At 43.4% G+C, this 14327-nt stretch overlaps 1 protein-coding gene across 1 annotated transcript in view; it reads right to left on the reverse strand.

The window, feature by feature from the left end:
- The window catches only part of OBSCN (obscurin, cytoskeletal calmodulin and titin-interacting RhoGEF), a 184233-nt gene that overhangs the window by 101843 nt on the left and 68063 nt on the right, over positions 1-14327 (reverse strand). The window contains exons 35-43 of the mRNA XM_056336858.1: positions 11901-12167; positions 10410-10676; positions 8683-8949; positions 8047-8310; positions 6852-7118; positions 5519-5785; positions 3874-4137; positions 2856-3122; positions 1729-1992 (exon numbers count right to left, since the gene is read on the reverse strand). Coding sequence (XP_056192833.1) covers positions 1729-1992; positions 2856-3122; positions 3874-4137; positions 5519-5785; positions 6852-7118; positions 8047-8310; positions 8683-8949; positions 10410-10676; positions 11901-12167 — 2394 coding nt within the window. The remainder of the gene's footprint in view (positions 1-1728; positions 1993-2855; positions 3123-3873; positions 4138-5518; positions 5786-6851; positions 7119-8046; positions 8311-8682; positions 8950-10409; positions 10677-11900; positions 12168-14327) is intronic.

Below are 14327 nucleotides of genomic sequence, written 5' to 3' on the forward strand. Positions count from 1 at the left end.
AGGAACTATAGTAGGAAGCGTTGATTTGAAAACCACAGTCAAAGAATATTCAATTGTGATTTACACTCACAATGAAAGAATGAGTTGAACAGAACTCCTTGGTACTCTGGAGTCCAGTATTATTCAGCATTTTCTTTAGTGACTTGACAATGAAAGGCAGAGTTGTCATTACCTTTGAAAATGATCTCAGGGTGGGAAGGGAAAGAAGGTGAGGGCGCTTTGTTAGACTAGATTAGGATATGGGAGATCTTGATAAGTAGTGATGAAAAAATAGGCTGCAATTCAGCAAAAGCAGGTACAAAACACTATTCAGGAACAACCAACAACAAATACTAGATGGCGAACAACAGGCAGCAGATCTGCAGAGATGTATTTGGGGTTACAAGAGATCATGGACCAAATGCAAGTAGAAAAATGCAAGTCTGAGGTGAATAAAGCAATCACCATAATAGGGATGTATAAAATGGAGCGTCATAGGCAAGACACATGAAGTCCTTCCATCCTACTCCACTCTGGCAAAGCCTCAAATGGAGCGCTGTGTCTGCTTTTGGCCACCACAGTTCTAGAAAGATGTGGATTAACTGAAGATGTTCCAGAAAGCAGCAAAGATGATCTGAAATCTAGCAAACATCACTAGTGAAGAAAGAGAAAAAGGAATGAAGATGCTTAGTCCAGAAATGAGGTGACAGAAGGGGACATGATGAAAGTTTTAAAATCTGTAAAATAGTTTCACAAAGATGAAAAATGCAAGTATTTCTCCATTTCTACAGGATATGGAACAAGAAGTAATGACTTAAGCCAGCTTGAAAAAGACTTCTGTTGAAATTAGGAAGAACTTTCTGGCAGTAATGACAGCTAGGCAGTGGAATGAGCATCCAAGGGAACTGCAGATTCTTCACCACTGAAGGTGTTTAAGTGCAGGCTGGCTAGATAGAGGTGATGGCAACTTGGGACTCAAAGGTGGACTAGAAGACGTGTAGAGGTCCTTTACAATTCTATTTTCCATGGTTAAACTGGAAATTCAAGACAAATCATCCTTCTTTAATTGGTAAATATGAAGATAAATTCTGGGCAGTAAAGCAAAGCAATTGACTCATTGACCTATTGAATTTCCAGGTGAGAGAGAGAGCTGAAACTACTCCTTACTGGCCTGTATGAACAGTGGAAATAGTTTCCCTCTCCTCCAAGGGAATTCTGCTGATGGAGTTGACTGAGGACCATGAAGTACTCACACTATAATGCTGAGTATTCTGCAATACCAGAGTACAAACCTACATGAGCCTTGGTCGGAGTCATATAGAAAAGTTGCACTGACTCCAGTTTTGTTTGCATTATTTAAAATCACCTGTCAAATCCTAAGGTAACTTGAAATCTAAGATTGCTTTTTTTTAGGAAGTATGAATGTTCCTGCTGCTCCATCTCTCTAGGCTCAAATCAAAAGTAGAACAAAGAATGCAAGCATGTGGCATCCTTCAGTGTGGTGCAAAGCAGTACAGCCGTGCACCAACAAGAGCAAGGAGAAGAAAACAGGGAAAATGTTAGTATAATCAATGGGACTACAATTCTACTTAGAATTAGATAAAAATCACCATAAATCAAGAAATTCTGTTACTAACATAATTAACGATGGCAAGATTAGAGAAAGAACTGATTGTGTGTCAGTACTGAGGTTTGCAGAGGAGGCAGGAGAAACATCACACAAAAATGTCCCATTTTTGTTTTCTTTACCATGCACTGTCAGTGCTGCAGTAGTCTTCTTGTCTCCACACACACAGGTGTACTCCCCAGCATCCTTGACTTCTAAAGCATGGATCAGCAGTTGTGCTGTAGTACCTTCCTGTCTCATAGTATATTTTTCACTCGATTTGAGCACTTTATGTTTCTTTTTCCACTCCACCGAGGCAGCCTTAGATAGCTCACACTGCAGAGTGGCTGTTTCACCTTCTGTGGCTTCTTCATTCTCCATCTCTTTCTTGAAGTGCGCAGGCAAGGCTGAGGAGTTCAAAATGAGCAGAATGTATGACCACGGCAGCTATTCAAGCAACCATTTATCTGTGGTCTGTCAACCACATGTGACGAACAAAGCCTTCCCTAATCAAGTAGGATTGATAACCACTCTGAGAACCATAAAACAGTGACTTTGGAAAGCTGGACAACACCTTATTTATAAGTCAGAGCTTTTTTTATGGTACAGTCTAAGGCATGAAATGGAGAACCATATCAGCCAACTTCTTCGGACTCCGCAAGACTGAGCTCTGCCTTACTTTGAGTATTGCCTGACACAGTGGAAAATAAAGCCTAAGTAGAGTGTCTAAGTCAAATCATTACTGAAAAAGTTCATAAATGAAACTATAACTGAGGCATCAATCTCACTATTCCATGAGATTTCTTCTTAGATAGTGGTTCAGCAAAACTCGACCATCAAATTATTCTGAAACACTGAAAACTGTATCAAAAATCTCATCACCAAACTGCAATATTCTCAACTTTATGATTGTAACATCTTTACAACCAACATCACAAATACAATTTTCCTTTTTTAGCAACTATTACTGAATATGAGCATCGAAGAAATTAACATCTGAATTTTTTGCTATGAACACCTGATCTGTGCCTGATATGACAAGTGCGTTCAGGCATTTATGCCCATGTCCAGCCACATGTTGCTACGTTCATCAGAAACAGTGCTGTAATTTCGAAGCTGATACCACTATGCTCTTAAAAAAAAAACCAACCAGCTGGTTGAAAATAATCCACTTAATTTGTTGTTGGTTTGGGTTTTCGGGGGGGGGGGGGGGGGGTAGGTTGGGGGTTTTTTGGGGTTTTGGGTTTTTTTGTTGGTTTTTTTTTTTTACCATTCACTTTTAGTGCAGCAGTGGTTTTCTGATCTCCATAACAGCATGTGTAATCTCCAGCATCTGTCAGATCTAAATCACGGATCACCAGCTCAGCAGTTGTGCCCTCGCATCTCATGGTGAACTTGTCACCTGTCCCCAGGGCTCTGTCTCCTTTCCTCCACTCCACAGCAGCTGTGGGCTTGTTCAGTTCACAGCAGAAAGTGGCCGTGCCATTTTCTGTGGCTTCCACATTCTTCAACTCTTTTGTAAAATGCGGGGGAAGGGCTGAAGATCACAGGTGAAGAGAGAGCACTTTAAAATCGGGGAAATACTGTGTCTTGACTGCTCCACTGGATTAAACCCCTTTAATCTCTAAAAGTTTTAGAATACACAGTACCCAAGAGGTAAACGATGGTTTCAGGGGCATCCCTGCCTTATGCTTTGCAACACAGCACCTTCAGCATGCCACAACTGATTTGGAAATCAACATTGTAAAACTATAATTTCAGTACTAGAAGGTATGCTTTAAAGGCATTTTAAGACATAACAACAGAAAGCTGATCCCAAGCTTTCAAAGAACTACGCACACTTCTGTTTTAAGATTAGATTAACAATTAAAATGAATGCTATGTTGTTTAAAATTACAGGCTGCATCGTATCGTTCTCGCCTGCCTTTCTCATTTGTTGTCATACCACAGCACCCTTCAATTCCATTCAAGAACAACAAGTGAAATCTCAGTGACGTGACCTAAAGAAATTAATGGAAATACTACAAGTGCTATTTATGACTGGACTTCACCAAGGGCTTCGTTATCCACTTCCATATTCCATTAACAGGGAAGGGCAGGGACTGTAAAGAGTGTATGATACTATTTATCAGTCCTAAGCAAAGGATTTTCAGTGAAAGATAATCCCAATGGTTGATACAGCTGTCATAGCAACTTAAAATAATAGATGGGCTCAAGACCAGTTTGTGATCCTGCATGAGATCACCAATGTCAAAGCAGAAAACTCCTATTAAACTTATGTATTTTACCATGCACCGTCAGGGATGCAGTAGTCATCTTGTCTCCACACACACATGTGTAATCTCCCGCATCTTGTTCCTCCAGGCTGTGGACTGTCAGCTCAGCAATGGTATCCTTCAGTCTCATTTTGTACTTCTCACTAGGCTTGAGCACCTTGTGCCCTTTCCTCCACTCCACCGGAGCAGGTTTAGTTAGCTCACACTGCAGAACAGCCGTCCCGTTTTCTGTGGCTTCCATACTGACAAGTTCTTTTTTGAACAGTGCAGGCAATGCTACGGGATGTAATATAAACAGAGGGGACGTCAAACTGTTAATCGGACCTCAAGGGATGTAAAGCTAGGTCCTGAGGCCAGCCCTTCCCTGTTACAGGGAAACAAATCATAGTCTTGAAAACTGCATCTACTAGAAAACTACTGCAGGATCTCACAAGGATAATTGCCACCGTGACCTGCTTCTAACATTGACTTATGCAGCATGCTTATCACTTCCCAGCTAATTCCAGTATCCTCTCCTACCTATTTCAGTCTGAAATCATCTATCTTGAATGTTAATGACATGACTTCTGCTTGAAACTCATCACCCTGGATGTCAGCACTGCTAGCTGGAGATCTCTACCTTTCCTGACACCATCATTTTTCTTTCTGGGCCAGAAACAAATTAGTAACGTAGCTTCAAGTGCACCTTTAAGCCACAATTTTCAAGAACATAATGGCTGTAATAGCAGGAATACGGGGAGGGGCAGGGGGGGTTAGCGGCATTCAAGAAGTTGCCTCATGGGGTGCTTTTACTAAAGTAAAAAGGAAGCGACTTGCACAAGGAAGAAAGCGCTAGCTCAGAGGAGAGGAGGAACAAAAGTACCTCCAGCTGGGAGAACGAAGAGGAAGTAAAAGCATGCAGAAAATCTGAGGAGAGCATTTTGCCTCCCCAGTTTTGCCCCTGTCCTTAAGAAGCATCTTATCCTTAAGATACAACTCAAATAAAACCTATTCTTTCCCCATCCTTGGAAGCGTTCAAGGCCAGGCTGGACGGGGCTGGGAGCCACCTGGGCTGGGGGAAGGTGTCCCTGCCCGTGGCAGGGGGTTGGAACTAGATGGTCTTTACAGTCCCTTCCAACCCAAACCACTCTAGGATTCTATGATCTATTGGGACTGTATGTGAACTGCTTCTTCTGGAATAACAGTTTGGGGTGGGTTTTTTTGGAAAGAACCATTTCCTTGGCAGAATATATCAATGTCTTGCAAAAGAGGTGGACAGTCATTCCTGAATGGAGAAACCTCTCACTAACTGAGCTCAGCATTTTTAAAGAACTTCCTTTCAATTTAAGCACTGAAACCCACTGACATCAGTGAGACACAATGACAAACCCTCCGAGAATAACCTCACTGCTGGAGGTCTGGTCACTCTTGGCCTTACATACAGGTGCCTGTTTCACCCTTAAAAGTTGAAGACTAAGATGAGAAATTCTCATGACTCTACTTTGCCCTAAATCCATCAGTTTCAAACTAACAGAGAGCGGGAGATGGGAAGAAACACAGCCAGCAGACCAAGAAAATGCTACAGAATCAAAACATCAAAGCAAGTGGGAAAGAAACCTCTCAGAGAAAAGGGATGTCCTTGAGATACCGCTATCATAACGGAGAACGGCTTTTTTACCATGGACTGTCAAGACAGCCGAGGTCTTCTGATCTCCGCACACACAGGTATATTCTCCTGTATCTTCTACCACCAGATCTCGGATCAACAGCTCTGCAGCAGAATCTTCTTGTCTCATCCTATACTTATCACTCGGTTTGAGTGTCTTGTCCCCTTTTTTCCACTCCACCGGGACACCGACCTTGCTCAGCTCACAGTGCAGAGTGGCTGTTGCACCATCTGTGGCTTCTCTGTTCTTCAATCCTTCTTTGAAAAATGCAGGCAAAGCTGAAGGACAGCAACATGAGCAGTGAGATGTAATGCTCCAAAAAGTTGAAATTAAACATCGATGTTTCATTTTCCTTTTCCCTCTTATCTTGTGCTGATTTATCAACACAAGAACATAGATTCTCAACTGTTTCCACAAATCAGTATGAGGAAAGAAATGTCATCACCAGCAAAGGATTCAGTGCTTGCAATAATCCGTAGAGGTATTTCACATGTACTCAGAGTCAACAAATCAATACAAATACAGGTAGAAAGTCCAATTTTTTCCTATGAAATTTCAAGCAAAAAGAATAGATACTACTTCGAAATTTCTGAAAAAAATTGGTTTTCTTATATGACTTTTAAAACCATTATGGAAGGATGTTTGCTGGTTTTACGCATTGAAACAAACAAAAAGATACTGTACATTAAAAATAATGAAACACTGGAGTTTCATTCTTAATGTCAGTTTGAAATGAAATTGTTCATTTCAATACATGGTGAGGAAACAAACATTTTCACCTGAACAGACATATCCTTTCAAACATGTCAGTTGCAGTAAAAAACAAAGTTCTCCCTGAGAATGGTCATCCCTTGGAGGGTCTGGCCTTGCTTTACACAGGACAGTAACGGAATGCGATGACAACTGGCCCATACGTATAAAAGCATCCCATTGTCCCAAGAATGGAGTATAAGAATAAGATTCCAGGGAATAACCTCACCTTTCGGAATTTTATGAAACCTTAAAATCCCTAAGTCGCAATCCCTTTGAGGCAGCCCATTCGAATGGGTGTGAGCATAATGGGGAGTCTAATAAAGGAACTTTCAAAGGAAAAGCAAAATGATGGACCCTAATTAAAAGAGTAGCAGCAACCCTGGCTGCTTATACTCTGAGCTTGCACACTGATACCTCTCTTGTGCCATGCACCCCAGCTGCACTGACGCCAATGGGAGCATCGGCATCAGCGGGCTGTGGATAAGGGTCTGACAGAAGGAGGGAGATGGAAGGGTAACAAGGCATCTGTTAAAATGAACAGAGCAAATGGGACAGTTACTTTTAGTATGTATCTTGTTTTGTTTGTTTTACCATGTACTGTTAAAACTGCCATAGTCTGCTGGTCTCCGCACACACAGGAATAATTTCCAGCATCCGTCATTTCTAGATTTTGGATTATAAGCTCAGCAACAACACCTTTGCGCTTCATTTTGTATTTGTCATTTGATTTGAGGGTCTTGAATCCCTTCTTCCACTCCACGTTAGCAGCAGCCTTATTCAGCTCACACTGCAGAGACACGCTTTTACCTTCTGTGGCTTCTTCATCTGTCAGTTCTTTGGTGAAAAGAGCAGGCAGAACTGCAGAGTAAATGCAATACGGACACAGCATCAACACCAAGAAAGCCTGACCCACCTGCTCACCCTCTTATCTCCCTGAACCTGCACGTCACTGAAGCCACAAGACCTTCACACTCCAGGATTTCATTCCAATCTCTAACATCTCAAAAGACATTTCAGTCTGATTTTTAATTTTTTGGTCCTCACACTTCAGAACTTGCTTTTAAAGCAAGCCCGTTTATCGGCAAACTTAGTTGACAAGCCTGTACTTCATATACCATAAAATCACACGGATAAAATTAAAGGCTGTGTTTTAACGTGAGATCCAGAGCTTTTTGTTTCCCTTGAGAAAAACAGTAGTTCTACAGAAGTGCCTGATTCATGGCACTGTCTGTATTTTTATAAATAGAGCTCCTTAAAACAGAGCAGTTACAAACATGCTGTCAGCTTTCTGCAGAGATAAAGTATATGCTTTGGACGAGTTAAGCCAAAATTGGTTAAAAAGGTCTGGGAATAGCAGGAGCATAAAAAGGCTATTTTTCATGAAGACAGTCCTTGTGGAGCATCCTACGCTGATGAAAACATGTTCCTTTTAGAAGCAACAAGTGTAACAGTCTACTAAGTTACAAAAGGTAAATTATCATTCCCACTTTTTGGTCAATCCCTATGGGAAAACTTTTAAACAAGCAGCTACACAGGACTAGGGAGATTGTGTTGACTTGGGGACCTGTACTCCACTTGTCATTTGAACATAGTCCCTAGGAAGGCAAACAGCATAGCAAGGAGGCATCAGGTGAAAGGAGAGAGTGAAAGAAAACAGGATAGAAAAATTAATCAGCAGGGGGGAGGACAGAGGTATACAGGGACCAGAAGAAACAGGAGAAAAAGAGGAAGAGATCTTGGAATTATACCAGTTTACTTGGGGTACGTGCTGAGAATTTCTTTTTACCATTTACTGTCAAAGCAGCTGTAGTCTGTTGGTCTCCACATACACAGCTGTAATCACCAGCATCTGCCAAGTCCAAATCCCGGATCATCAGCTCTGCAAAGGGACCTTCCTGCTCTATTTTGTATTTTTCACTTGGCTTGAGGACTGTATTCCCCTTTCTCCACTCAACCGGGGCCGATTTGCTCAGTTTACAGTGCAAAGTGACTGCCTCCCCCTCTGTAGCTTCCTTGTTCAACATTTCTTCTTGGAAGAGGACAGGCAAGGCTGAAGGATGCAATACCAATAGAGAAGGAATCAGCACCAGATCAAAAAGGACTGGACACTGCTGTGAGTTACTGGGCTGCAGTGCATACATTTAACCAAAACCGCCCTACTGCTAGGTGGGTACAGTTGAAAGGGGGGGTAAAACCTCCTAGAGCAAAAAGAAAGAAATTAGAGAAAACAATATACAACATAGCCATGCTGTCTTCAGCAAAAAAAGCATAAGGGAATATTCTCTAATAGGGCAACTTTGGCACTACAGGGCCAAGAACATGGAACCTCTACAGAATCACACCAACCAAACTTCGGATGACCAGCAAATGCTGTCAAATATACTAAGTTTGGGGCTTAATGAGAAACACAGGTGGAAGTTACCATTCACTCTCAAAGCAGCTGTTGTCTTCTGGTCTCCACACACGCAGGTATAGCTCCCAGCATCCGTCAGGTCTAGGTCTTGGATAACCAGCTCAACAAAACGCCCTTCCTGTCTCATTTTGTATTTGTCGTTTGGCATCAGCACCTTCCCATCCTTCCTCCACTCGACCGAGCCCACCGCCTGGCTCAGCTCGCACTGCAGTGTGGCCGTCCCACTCTCAGTGGCTTCCTCGTTCCTCAGCTCTTTTTTGAAACGGACTGGCAGGGCTGAGAGATGCAGAATGAAAAGGGATTGCAACGCAAGACCCTGCCCAGATCTCTGGTCAGAGGCTGAATCATGATTCATCGTATGACTACCTAAGCCTTACTGTAACAGCATTAACCTTTGAGCACATCATGCCTTTTTTTTTTGTGGATGGCAAAAAGAAATCCCTATTAAATTGTTCTGTCAGAATCAAAGTATTCGTGATCTTGATTGGGATCATGCATACAAACGACACACTCATCCTCATCATGAAAAGTGATGAACCCTCCTTAACTGAAAATTCCAAGGAATCTTATGTTTCCATACTAATTCAGGAAAAATTACATGCATGTCAGCACCCTTCACTTGAGGAAAGGTAAGACAACAACACAACACACACACAGACATCCAACACTGGGCATAATGAAAGCTGATCACGGATGGAGATCAGGGAAAGGAGTGACAGGGCAACATGAAAGAGTGGCAGGATGAAAAAAGTAGAAGCAGGACATGACGGCAGGTGGTGTGAGGGAATGTACAGAGAGGAGGAGGGAAAAGATGGGGCAAAATGTTCCAGAGTTTCACAGGTTATTTCTGACTTTTTACCATTCACTGACAAGGCTGCTGTGGTTTTTTTAGCTCCCCACTACACATGTATAGTCTCCAGCATCCTTTGGGTCCAGATCATGGATCTGCAGCTCAGCCACCATGCCCTCCTGCCTCATCTTGTACTTTTTACTCGGCCGGAGAAGAGTGTGCCCCTTCCTCCACTCCACAGGAGCCTCTCTGCTCAGCTGGCATCGCAGGGTGGCTGCCCCACCTTCCACAGCTTCCACATTCTTCAGCTTTTCTTTGATGAGCACAGACACAGCTGAGGAATGAAGCATTCTCGTTTTGCTTTAGGAGAATCATTACCAACTGGTGACCTCACATGGGACTTAAAGCCAAAACTAACTCTCTTGGCACAGCTGTTAAGCTCTGACCTACCTGCACTTCTAGGACTCTAGTTGCATTTACAATAGCACACCAGGAGTTTGGGAGGAAATAAAACCAAAACAATTATTTTCTAATAATCAGTAAATCAAAGTAATTACCATTCTGCTGCCCAAATGCTGTTGGTCACAGGTGCATAAGGACTTGCTGAGGAAGTGTAGAAAAGAATCACATATTTTTTAACAAAATGTATAGCTGAGGCCCTTCTTACCTCCTGGCTTAGAGCTCAGACAAATGCCTCTATCCAGAGCAGAAAGCAGAATTATTTCAGAGAGAAGAAAAGATATTTCATTATCAGGTATATTTGATTATTATGTTTTAGCATAAAGTTATTGTCCTAGAAAACAGAGAACACAATGGTCCCAGCCAAAGCTGCCTTTTGTTTGTACTGATCCCTTTTTTTCTCAACATTCACTATAGATGTGCAGGGGCTAGCAGGACCATGGCCAGGACAACAACAAAAGGTCACAAGCAGGTGTCTTATTCCTACCATGGATTTTGACTTGGGCTGTACTCTGCTGGTCTCCAGTGTCACAGGTGTATCTTCCCGCATCTTCTGGCTCTGTATTATGAATCACCAGCTCTGCCACTGTCCCCTTCTGCTTCATTTCATATTTGGCACTTGCCTGGAGCGTGGCTTCTCCCTTCTTCCACACCACAGTGGCATCAGCTTTTGTGAGCTCGCAGCGCAAGGAGACAGATTTCCCTTCTTCCATTTCTGTGTTCTCCAGGGCTTGTTTAAAAAGGACAGGCAGAGCTAGAACACAGAACCAGGGATTAGGACATGCCCTCTTGACCTGCTGTCCAAGTGGCCCATGATCATAAAATCCTAGAAAGTTTTGGGTTGGAAGGGCCCTTAAAGACCCCCCAGGTCCCCCCCCTGCCACACGCAGAGACCCCTTCCCCCAGCCCCGGTGGCTCCCAGCCCCATCCAGCCTGGCCTTGGGCACTGCCAGGGCTGGGGCACCCACAGCTGCTCTGGGCAGCCCGTGCTGGCGCCTTGCTGCCCTCACAGGGAATTTCTTCCTAATAGCTAATGTAAATCCTATCGCTACAACAAGCCCTTGTAAAAAGCCCCTCTCCAGCTTTCTTGTTGGCCCCTTTAAGTACTGGAAGGCTGGAACAATGTCTCCCGGAGCCTTCCCATCTCCGGGCTGTACAACCCCAGCTCTCCCAGCCTGTCTGCACTGGAGAGATGCTCCAGCCCTCTGAGCATCTCGTAACACTCCAACAGATCCATGTCCTTCTTATGTTGGGGGCCCAAGAGCTGAATGCAATCAGCTGTCACATCTTAAAACCAGTCATTTTCCAAATGAGCAGAGCAGCCCTAGACCCTCCCTTGGCTGCGTGGCATCAAAATGATTCTGCTTGGGAGCAGGATGAAACCTCTCCCTGCAATGTTATCATCTCACTGTGGACTCCTAGGAGTATGGGGGAAGTTTCTCTCACTTTTAATAAGGATCCCTACTGAGTCTTCTGGGAATCCTCACCTAACAAATTCCCTGCTGCTGCAGGGCTCCGAGACAGTGTTCATGTCCTGTACCTCTCCTGCTTTCTGCCCCAGCATAAACTACATTTGCTATACTACTAAAGGTACTGTATTTTTTAAGGCATTTGGGAGTGCAGATGACATCCAAGAGCCTTTAAAAAAGATGGTTTCAGGAGTTTGGGGTTCTAAACATCAGTTGGACACCTGCAATTTGCCATTTGCAAATTGCCTGCAATTCTGTTTTCATGTTCTTGTGCTCCGACACTTCTGCATCTTCATCTCTAACTCAAGTCTGGATCACAGCCATGTAAAATAGCTGATAGGTCAGGAGCTATGGCACATAGGGTATAGAAAATGAATCCTCTGCACTTATTTGTTGCCCAGTGGGAGATAGCACTGCCACAAAAAAGAAGTGTTATGTGGTTGGTTTTTTTTTTTTATCTATTAAGCAATGCATTAAGCAACTGTGGCAATGTTTCTAACTCTGCCTACCATTTACTTTCACCCGAGCCGTGGTCTTCAGTTCTCCAGTGCTGCAGGTATAGTCTCCAGAGTCTATTGATTTGACATCTCGAATAATGAGCTCTGCCACAGTACCATGCTGCTTGAATTCATACTTCTCACTGGCATAGAGAACAGTGCTTCCCTTCATCCATTTCACTGGGGTATCAGGTTTGCTGAGCTCACAGGTCAGCTTGACTTGTTTGCCTTCTTTAACTTCTTCATTTTGGAGCTCTTTCTTGAAAAGAACTGGTATTTCTGAAAAAGAATATTGCAAATGTTTAAGGAAACACAGGAGGTTGGAAATCACTTTCCCCTTTTTGTTTCAGATTCCATTACTGAGATAGAAAACCACAGGAATGGAAAAGCACTAGTGAACAGTAAACAGATTCTGACAACTCACATCTGGCTGCCAGCGCTCTACAGCAGAAAAAAAAAATAACAAATATTTGAGACCATCTGCTTATTTTCCTTTTAACCACTATATACACCATTGAAGATGTTGCTACTATTACAATTGTCATTATCAAATTAGTGGCAGCTGCTGCACTGCCATTAATGACACAGTGTGTTGCAGTGTTGCAGATGGGTGGTCAGAGCTGGACAACTGGCACAAAAACTGTAAAACTTTACCGAGGTCAGCTCACACGTAACACAGAGGACACAGAGAAATGGCAAAGCACTTTCTATCATGACCAGCAGTATTGATTTCTCATAAGAAAGACCCACAACATGTTTTTATCCGACATGAATACAGACTTAGAAACAGCACAGAGCAAACAGAGAGGAAAGCACAGCTGTACGTGAAAGGGTCCCTGTGGAGATCCCTGTGCAGGCTCTATCAGCTTAGGATTCAAGGCTTTAAGGTCAGCTAGCATAAGCAAGGCTCCTATTGGGAAAAAATCCTCAGCTGAAGTGTTTTCCCCTCCATTTATGAAAAAAAAAACCAATTTCTTCCTAGCTTCTGCTGTCTTATAAATATGCAAGTCAGCTACTGATTCATGATACAGCTGTCCTGTGGCTAATTGAAATACTACAGACTGTTCTGCTCCCCTTCTACTTCTACTTTGGGACACTCAGTGGCACATGGCTACTGGCATTTTTTCTCTCCTTTTTTTTTTTTTTTTTTTTTTTTTTGTGCTATTTTGGCATTCTGCTGTTCTGATCTGACCCTAACAGATAAACGAAAGGTGCAACAGTGTAATTTTTTGTAGACACCCTTGTGACTTGATTCTGGTGGTCTACTGGTGGTCTGAATCCGTGTGTTTAAATCCTGCATCCATCACACCTTTCTGTGTGAAGGGAAAAACAGGGCAGCTATGTAGCATCACAAATGTGGTTTCTGCTAATAGAAAATTGTTCATCACAGGTGAGATCCAGGTCCTGCTGAAGCCAGCACAGATCTTTCTTTGGTGTGTAACGAGTATTGGGAAAACATCCTAGTGCTACAGAAAGACATAGAAAATCAGGACCATTAACCATCACCTCTCTTCTTCGTTACACCACCAAGGTCTTCTCTTTCCCTGCACAGTAGATCTCAGCCTTAAGCTGGCTTTTTTGCACTCTAGATCAATACTGTGAGCATCTTGCCTTCCCTCTTCGTGCTCTGAGGTTCAGGTTGACTATTGCAACAACCCAAACGCTTTTTGGTCACACTGACTTCTCTAATCCAGGTACAGCTTCCAACCTGCCCTTCCCAGGTGTGTTACATACACCTTGCATGCAGGAGATCCGCTGGTCAGGCTAAACATAGCCTGTGCCAGTAACAACCTGGACCTGCTCAAACCTGCCCATGTGAAGGGGTGATTTAGCTCACAGATACCAAGCTCCTCCTCAGCCGTGGGCTGGGGTAGTCACTCAAGGCAGGCAGGAGTTATTACAACACTGGTAGTAGATAAGCCCTGTTCCGACACGGCTCAGACCCAACCCTGACCTAACGTACTCGGTGCTTATCCAGCATGTTCAGGGAAGTGACACTAAGGTCTCCCGTGCCTAAGAACAGAACTTTTGCTTCAGCTCAGACAGCAACTCTTTAGACAGCACCTTCTGCTCGATCACAGTTTTTGGGTGCATTCCTCTCAATAAATTTGGCTGCCTAAAGCAGTTACCCAGACAAACGTGGTGGTGGAGCTCCCTCCTTGGAGAGGGCCATCAGCGGAGACACCTTCAGAAGGTGATTCATCCTTTCTCTAGATTACATCTTAGGCTGGGTGGATCTCCTACAGACATACCCACTGTCCTTTACTGACCCATTGCTCTCTTCTCCAAAGAGCTTAGACACTTGATTTCCACAGAGCTAAAACAGATAAGATGAAGGATTTTCCTGTTTCGTTCTATGACCTCTCTGGGTGCTGTTCCAGATGCCTTGATGAGAAGCTCTCCTGCACTGTGGTGCAATGACACGAGGCTCCTTTTCAG

Source organism: Falco biarmicus, chromosome 4 (genome assembly GCF_023638135.1).
Source record: "Falco biarmicus isolate bFalBia1 chromosome 4, bFalBia1.pri, whole genome shotgun sequence".
Lineage (NCBI taxonomy): Eukaryota > Metazoa > Chordata > Aves > Falconiformes > Falconidae > Falco > Falco biarmicus.